The sequence below is a fragment of the Argiope bruennichi genome, chromosome 1 (assembly GCF_947563725.1).
Source record: "Argiope bruennichi chromosome 1, qqArgBrue1.1, whole genome shotgun sequence".
In the NCBI taxonomy this organism is placed as follows: domain Eukaryota; kingdom Metazoa; phylum Arthropoda; class Arachnida; order Araneae; family Araneidae; genus Argiope; species Argiope bruennichi.
Window position 1 is genome coordinate 150824533 of NC_079151.1, and position 9460 is coordinate 150833992.

The 9460-nt window shown below is 36.5% G+C and overlaps 1 protein-coding gene across 1 annotated transcript; it reads right to left on the reverse strand.

Annotated features, from left to right (window-relative positions):
- Window positions 1-363: 363 nt before the first annotated feature.
- Window positions 364-1671, reverse strand: LOC129975611 (uncharacterized). Its single transcript, XM_056088687.1, has one exon. It carries the CDS (start codon window positions 1669-1671, stop codon window positions 364-366), a length of 1308 nt encoding a protein of 435 aa, XP_055944662.1.
- Window positions 1672-9460: the final 7789 nt, after the last annotated feature.

Genomic DNA, 9460 nt, shown 5'->3' on the forward strand with positions numbered 1-9460 from the left:
GATCCACTAAACTGTCAAGATCTTGTTGACTAACAGAAGCGTTAGGTGGTAAATAGATACAGCAGACTGTAATTAGTGTTCGTGCATGCACTTGAACAGCCACAGCTTGCAAATCAGTATGGAGTGAAAGAGGTGTGCTCGGAAAGGAATTGGAGGTTAGAATGCAGACGCCTCCAGAATTATAGGAGCCGTTTTCTGCATCTTTCCGAACGGTATTGTAACCACGTAATTTAAGTGGGTTGTTTGTCTTCAAGAAAGTTTCTTAAAGGCAGAGACAAGCGGGATGAAATTTGTTAAGCATTGTCCTAATTTCATTTAATTTGGGACGAATGCCACGACAGTTCCATGAAATACAAAAACCCATTAAGAAGCGTGTGTTTTAAAAGCAGTGGTAGGAACATTAGATGGAGTTGGCGATAACTCGCAACTCATTTGGAGGTCATTATCATCCTCTTCAGATGGATGAAGCGAAATACTATCGGGACTTTTGGGCACGCCTGTAAAAATGGATGATAAATCCTTGTGGACTATGCCCTGACTCGCAAGTCCCAGAACGACTGAGTTATGCAAAGTTGACTTTTTCATTTTTTGATGAAGATTATTTTGAGGGATGCCACGTTTTGAAATCTTAAGCTTTAATGCTTTGTTCGTTTTTACTTTGCGTTGATGCTTTACCGGTTTACTGGGTTCAGAAGCACTAGTTATAGAAATTTCAGAATCTGTATCGGATACTTTTGGTAGAGGTTTAGTTCCGGGCATATTCTGCACACAATTTGCACAGGAGCAATTTGCGCAAAATTGTTTTTTGGTAATAGATGCGTAAGTCACGCCTGGTGTTGGCGTCTGAGCAAGTACTTTTGGCCTGGCCTCAGGATATGGAATATCTTCCTTGAATTTAACCGATACAATCTGTTTTTCCAATATCCAGGGGGGGGGGCAAGATCGAGAAAAGGAACTGTAGTTACCATCACAGTTCACGCACTTTTCCGGTGCAGAACACTGTTGGCTGTCATGGCCTTTTTCTCCACAGCGGGCATAGGTGAGAGTCCCGCGGCAGCTGGCTTTTGAATGCCCAACGCTTTGGCATTGGAAACATCGAAGTGGGTTTGGGATATATGTCCTAACAGCCAATTTCATACAGCAGACTTTCACAGATTCAGGTAATTTAGGATTGTTAAAGGTAAGAATGAAGTCCTTAGTAGGAAGGAGTTGTCCATCCCCACGGATAGTTATACGGCGTACATGAGTTACTCCTTCAGGTTTCAGTTCCACAGTAATTTTTTCAATGGAATCATTAAACAACTCACCACACGTTATTACACCTTTTGAGGAATTTAATGTAGCGTGAGTACTTACGCTTACAGATATTGTTCCCAATGTTTTCAGTTTCAGTATTTGTTGTGATTGCTTTTGGGAACTCACTTCCACAAGCAAATCACCAGATCGTAGTTTCCGAGTCGATGATACAGTACCAAGAATTAAAGTGATGGCCTTTTCAACAAAAAAAGGTGAAACATTATGAAAGGTTTCATTGTTTGTAGACATGCGCTTTATGATGAAAAATTTGTCAAAATGTATTATAGAGGAAGTTTGATTCTTTTGTTGCCCACTGAAGGGAGCAAAGTTTTTACGGCCCATACGATATTGATGGGGATTCAGGCCCAGCGGCATCGCCCACCACGGAGCCCTACAAGGGATGGTAGTAACTGGCTCTAGATGTTCCTAGCCTCAGCACTTACCATAATGCTAACTGGTACCTATACGCTGGGAGTTACCCCCGGGGACAGTGACCACCCTTAACGCCAAACCCAAAGAGTAACCCCTTCGCTTGATCCCTAGCAGACTAACCACTTAGGTGGCTAGGTACCATCCGATTGATACACCAGGGACTACAGTGCACCGCCCGTCTAATGGGTCGCCACGCACGGCAAACACGTGGGGGTATTAGCTGTCCATGAGAAGCAGGAAGCAAACAGAGCGGCGACAGCTTCTCATAGAGAGCTCCCTCGCCTACCCTCCAGGGAAAGAAAAAAAAGGGGACAGCAGAAGGCGTAGTGGTGAGTAAATCATAAAGGGAGTAAAGATCCCTGGGTACCTCGGTATTGGGACACCCGTACTCACCTATAGTAGGTGAGCCCCTGAGGGGTAAGCCCAACAAGGGAAGGCAGCCACCGGCTCTAGATATTCCCAGCCTCGGCGCTTACCTTAGTGCTGGCCGGAACCTATACGGTGGGAGTCACCCCCGGGGACAGTGACCACCCTTAACGCCAAGCCCAAGGAGTGACCCCTTCGCTTGATCCTTAGCAGACTAACCACTCAGGTGGTTAGGTACCAGCCGATTGATACACCGGGGACCACAGTGCACCACCTGTCTAATGGGTCGCCACGCACGGCAAACACGTGGGGGTATCTGCTGTCCATGAGAAGCAGGAAGCAAAGAGAGTGGCGACAGCTTCTCATGGAGAGCCTCCCCGCCTACCCTCGAGGGAAAGAAGAAAAAAGGAGACAGCAGAAGTCGCAGTAAAGAATAAATATAAAGGGAATAAAGGTCCCTGGGAACCTCGGGATTGAGACACCCGTACTCACCTAAAGAAGGTGAGCCCCTGAGGGGGTGCGGATTGTAGGAGCATTTGTTTCAATATTTATTAGTGTTTGGTTTTGTGAATTGCGTGGTTCTAAAGTTGGAACGGCTGAATTTAATGCTGATGAATATGAAAAATTTGGTTTCGGTGTTCTTTCGCTTACTATTTTTCGTGCTTCTGTAAATGAAATACCTTTTGTTATTTTGATAGTTTGAATTTCTTTCTCTTGTTTGTAGCGTGGGTAGGAACGGAAGTAAAATGAGTGATCGCCTTGACAGTTATAACATTTTTGTGTGGTAGATGTACAGTTTTTACTATTATGGTCCGGAAGAGAGCATGGAGAGCAAATTTCTTTGTCTCCCCTGCAAGCTGTAATAGAATGATCAAATTTTTAGAATTTAAAGCAGCTGTGTGGTTTAACTGGGCAATTGACGTAAGCTATTTTCCCAGATTTCGGTAGAACTGGAGTATTGAATGTAAGAATTAATTGTTTAGTAAGAAGATTTCGATAATTTTTTTTATTGTAATCCTGCGAACTGCTATTACTTTTTGATCTTTTAAATTATCTAAAAGGTCCACTTCAAGATCTCTCTGTAATTCTTTTTCAGATATGAATAAAATTATAATAATATTATATAATTATAATATTAATAATATTATATAATTATAATATTAATAATATTATAATATTATAATATTAATAATATTATAATATTATAATATTAATAATATTATAATATTATAATATTAATAATATTATAATATTATAATTAATATAAATAAAATAAAATTCTAACTGCAATCGGTTAAGGTTGAGGTTTATATTTTTATGGCACAAGAACCAGAATTGGCTATGCTGCGCCAAGACACATGGTATGAATATATTACCATACCATTAAAAATCTTGTTTCCTCCAGGCTAAAGGTTAGGTTAGGTTTATGAAGTTTAGTGGCACAAGAGCCTATCTTGGCTAAACTGCGCCAAACATATGTCCTCCAGGCTAAATATTGATAAAAACATTTTGTTAAAAGCATTTATAAAAAGGTACGAAACTTTAACTAAGAAAAGTCTAAGGTTAAAACAAATGTTTTTTTTTTTTTAAATAAACAATGATATTTATATAAAATGAATGAAGTTAGTAGCTCTTAAAAAGTCAAAAATATTACGGTGACGCTCTTCTCCAACCAGTTCACGCAAATCCAATGATGATGAATTAAAGAAATGCGTACGATAAAATTTAAATTTGGGACATTCAATTAAAATATGTAAAACTGTAAGATTAACGTTACAATCCGAACACATTGGTATCCTCTCGCCAAACAAAACATGTTTGTGAGTTAGGCGAGTGTGACCAATTCGAAATCTAGTTAATTTTACATTAGTCCATCAAACCGAAGCAGCAGGCCACACTCCAATTGTCGGCTTGATAAAGTGCAGTTTGTTTTCAGTTTCATGATTCCAAGATTCTTGCCAAATTGAAAAAATGTAACCACTATACATATTAATAAGGTCAATATGTGGGCAAGAGCGCTGAAGAATATGCTTAGCCTCCTTGGCTGCAATGTCAGCCGCTTCATTGCCGGTTATGCCAACATGACTAGGAATCCATCTGAACTGGATGTCATACCCCTTAGTCTGAAGATCTCTCAAACAGCAAAGAATACCAATTGCAATAGGATGCCTGCAATTTGAAAAGTTACACAGTGTCTCTAAAGCACTCATACTATCTGAATAAATGCAGTAATAAGTCTCTTTAGAAAGAGAAATTCTTTCGAGAGCTAACAAAATTGCAGATATTTCAGCAGTCAAAACAGAACACGAATCATGCAGACGGTAACTATATGTAACCTCTGGAAAGACAATACCACATCCGACAGATTGAGAGGATTTTGATACATCAGTGCATATCGGTATGTAAGTTGAAAGTTGATGAAGATGAAAATTAAATAACTGCTAGAAAACTACAGCAGATGCAGTAGCTTTATTAAAATTCAAAAAAGTGTTAAAATATGAAAAAATTTGATAATCCCAAGGGGGGAAAGATAAAAAGTTCACTGGATGAACCTCGACATTTCCAAGGCCCAATTCCTGAATATCAACCCTTATTCTTTCATGAAAAGGCAGAATATTATAAGGACGGGCATTGTAAAGTCTATGAAAACTAATAGGCACCGTCAGATTCTGAACTGGGTGTTTGGGAATTTGAGCTATCTGAACCCCATAAAGGACTATGGCCCTTAATGTCATCAATCAAGAGAAATGGTCTAGGAAGCTGATCAACTAAATCATTGAGGTCGTTTTGACAAATAGTTTCATTTGGTGGTAGATAAATAGAACAGACTGTAACGAGAGTTCTAACGTGAACCTGGATATCTACAGCCTGTAGAGAAGTATGAAGAGTTAGTGGTGTACTGAGGAACTGGTTGGAGGTTAGAATGCAAACTCCACCGGAGCTAATTCTCCCATTATCAACATCTTTCAGCACATAATGGGGTCAATTCATGTGACGTAAAAGTCACATGTCATGTACTTCTTGAGCATGTCATTTAAGTTTCATATGCACAGCTTTCGTCGATCAGTCTGCCATTAACGTTCTCCGCCAAGTATGAAGCGGATTTCTTGTTTACATTTGAAGATACAATTTTTGAGTCATTTTCTTTCGTCTTATTATGTGTTAACAGAGGAAATACTGGTGTGCTGATGGATGCATGCTTTAATGCAAAACACAAGAGTGACTTCCATGATAAAATGTTTTCTTATTTTCCTTTCAACAATCCTGGCTTGGGTTGATAGCTTTGGTATAGATTTTTTCAAGCCTTCAAAGTCGTTGATATGCTCCGATCATTTTGAAGAATTCATTCAGTTATGTGCCCATTTATTAAATATAGCTGTTCCAGTAATTTGTTATAAAAACTCTTGGAAGAAAAAGAAATCGGTAAGCGATTTGCCACCAAAAACAATCAAACAAAATCTTGAGTGCATTTCTAATTTACTTTATTCCCATTTGATGAAATTTCTGATAATTTTGAATATACTTAGAAGGTTTTAAATGTTTACATGAGTATTACATTGCATTTTTTTACAAAATCTTATCTAAATTTAATTAATGTAAATAAACAAACTCCTGTTGCAAAAATTACATCTGCTATAATGCTAAACTTAGGTGGAAGTGAGTATTACCAGTTTTCTAATTACATTTGCAGATTTGTGATGGATTCAAAGTGAATTTATATCAAACAACTTTTCTATTGTTAAAAATGAAATGTCAATAGTTTATTGTATTTAAACTGAAATTGACTGTTATCATAATATCCTGTTATAACACTGTTCACCTCAGTGATTTCTGTTTTAATAAATAAAGTACTTTTCATTGAAAATCAATTTCCATATCAGCATTTATTATATAATTTTTTTCCCAACTTCATTGCTACGTGCATGTTTCACTTTTTTTTCTATTTGTTTAACATATCAATTTTGAATTATATATCATGACCTTATTCTTGTTTATTCATTCAATATAATTTTTATCAATGTAACTTTAGCATTTAAAAAAATTCATAAATGTTCTGCTTTAAAAGTATATTGTTCAACATTATGTTTTTATTAGTGATAAAAAAAACTGTTCTTTAGTATCTAGGATTTTTCTGTTGAATAAAACTGATTTCATCATTTATATTGACATTCTTGTCATACTGTGTTTATATTATTTCTAAGTGTCTAGAAAAATAAATGTTGATAAATAGTTTTTTTTTTAGTTTTTTGAATTAGTGAGTACATTGAAAAATATATTTGATCATATTTTTTCAAATAATTATCACATATATTTTATCTCTCTCTATATATATATATAGATATATTTGTAATGTGTAAATAAAAATTATGAAAGCGTGATTTTGTTTGTTTTCCTTTAATGATTTCTACAACTTAAAATGGAATTATTTATTCATAAGTTGCATAGATTTAAAAAAAGTATCCATACCTTTTATATTTCATAATTTGAAACTGTAAAAATAATTTATTCAATATATACTAATTTGAGTTTCATGATCTTTCCTCTAAGCAAACTGAAAACATCAAAGTCTCAATATTTATAAAAGTAATTACATAAGAAAAATACTATAATAATTTTATTAGCAAGCTTTAAAATATTAACTTATCTAAGAGAAGTAATTATTTTTAAAAAGAACTAACTGGGGGAACTATATTCATAAAATTCAACAATCAATACCATTTAAATAATATGTAAAAAAGAACATATGTAATTTTTCAAAAACACTGCAATAGTCATTTGTCAAAATGTATCCTTCGGATAAAAAGGGGGGGGGGTACGGGAAAGGAAAGAATAAAGCGGCACCAAACGAATTAAAAAGCAATGTTAATTAATTATGCAAAAACAATAATTCCACTGAAAATACTAATTAAAATTTTAATTAAGAAATACAATTATATAACTAAAAAAATGTGGAGAAAATAATTCAAAATAATATCTTTTTAAAAAATAAGAAGTTTTTAATAATTGATCGGCTAGCTTAATATTTACTAAACAATGTCAACAACAATGTAAACAGTGTCAACGTTATCGGCAGACATCACGACATGCCCAGAACGGTTGAAAATTGAACAGAAGCGGTTTGTTTGGTACCTGACACATGACCGTGAATTGACCCCATTGTAACCACGAATCTTAAAAATAATATCTGACCTCAGGTGGCCCCTCAGGGGCTCACCTGCTATAGGTGAGTACGGGTGTCCCAATCCCGAGGTACCCAGGGTTCTTTACTCATTTTATGTTTACTCTCCACTGCGCCTTCTACTGTCTCCATTTTTCTTTCTTTCCCTCGAGGGTAGGCGAGGGAGCTCTCCAAGAGAAGCTGTCGCCGCTCTGTTTGCATGCTGCTTCTCATTGACAGCAAATACCCCCACGTGTTAATCGTGCCTGGTGATCCATTAGACGGGCGGTGCACTGTGGTCCCCGGTGTATCAATCGGCCGGTAGCTAGCAACCTGAGTGGTTAGTCTGCTAGGGATCAAGCGAAGGGGTTACTCCTTAGGCTTGGCGTTAAGGGTGGTCACTGTCCCCGGGGGTAACTCCGAGCGTATAGGTTCCGGCTAGCGCTAGGGTAAGCGCCGAGGCTGGGAATGGCCAGAGCCGGTGGCTGCCTTCCCTTGTTGGGCTCCGTGGTGGGCGGTGCCGTCGGGCCTGAAAATTTAACAATGTCATAAGGGTAAATTTAAACGTTCAAACAATGTATCGACTATTCAAAACAATTTCCCACGATTCTTTATTGTTCATCGAATTTCAGACTCTAAAGAATTATTCCACGGTGTGTCTCCTTTTCTTGTTGAAAAAGGTATTACTGGAAACCTAGGTGAAGTGAAATCTATTAAGAAACTCAGATCTAGCGATCTTTTGGTTGAAGTTGGATATGCCACACAAGCCAAACAAATTTTAACCATTAAGTCCTTGTCAACTATTTCCGTAGAAGTTAATCCTCACCCATCATTAAACTCATGCAAAGGAGTTATATCATGCGGTGAATTGTGTAATGTTTCGATTGAAGAGATTATTGAAAAACTAAAAGATCAGGGAGTGACCAATGTATGACGTATTACTGTAAGGAGGGATGGCAAACTCTTAAACACAAAGCCTCTTGTGTTAACGTTCAATTCTTCTAATTTACCTGATTATATTAAAGTTGGATATATGCGTCTTTCTGTAAGAACTTATATACCATACCCTTTGAGATGCTTCAATTGCCAACGTTTTGGACATTCAAAATCTTCTTGCCGCGGGACACTGACATGCGCCCGTTGCACAGACAGCACTAACTGTACTAATGCAGAGAAATGTGTTAACTGCAAGGAATATCATGCTTCTTTTTCCCGAAACTGCTTTTCTTGGAAACAAGAAAAGGAAATAGTTTCAACAAAGATAAAAAATCAAATATCTTATCAGGAAGGCAGTAAACTTATTAAGTCTAAACTCCCTAAAGTTGGAAATAGTTACGCTTCTGTCGTCCAAAAATTATCCGCAACCATATCCACTCAGTGGGATCCAGCTGATATAACTTCTAGCACAAATACACTTCTATGCACTTCTGCTTCGAAACCATCTCCATCAATTAATGTTAAGAATTCTTGCACTGAATCTACTGCAGTAATCTGCGAAGACGCTCCCACTTTACCTGATTTAGCAGGTTTTCAAACTGTTACAAATCGGAAAAAAAGTTAAAAAAGATTCTCCAGTTAAAGAAAACATTACTTTTTATGTAGAAAAAATTACTAAATTTTACACACACCCCCTCCTTTAATACCCAATTCTGTGGTAATTAAAAATGCAGCTTAAACCATGAAGGTTGCTACTAATGTTTGCCCTGTTAAAACTCCTTTACCTGGTACTTCTAATTTTACAACTGTTTTCCCTTCGGATGAAATAAAGAATGTGCAGTTTCAAGACTCTGATGCCGATGCTGATATGAGCTCCACCTCTGCGTCTGAAGAGGGTATAATTGAATATAATATGTCTGAGGATTTGGAAGGCTCGCCTTCCCCACTCTCTAAAAAACATGAAAAAAGAAAATTATTCCCACAAAATACAAAAATATATAGCTTTATCGCTCCTTTTTTCCCCGACAGGTTTCATTTTTTGAATGTTAACCTTAATTGAACATACGTATATTGAAAATTCAAATTTTTCTTGTTATATTTTTGTGTTTTAGAATTTTATCTCTATGACGCATATTTGTTTCATTTATTATTCTTCACACTTGAGATTTTATACATTTTTTGGCATCTTAATATTTTACAACTTGCACTTATTTTTAATAGACTTAATTATCTTTAACAAGCTATATTTTGACTTTTAGACTTCAGTTTCAG

What these genes read in the sequence shown, in the direction of transcription:
- LOC129975611 (XM_056088687.1), bottom strand. Translation starts at nt 1,671, where the DNA reads ATGCCGCTGGGCCTGAATCCCCATCAATATCGTATGGGCCGTAAAAAC.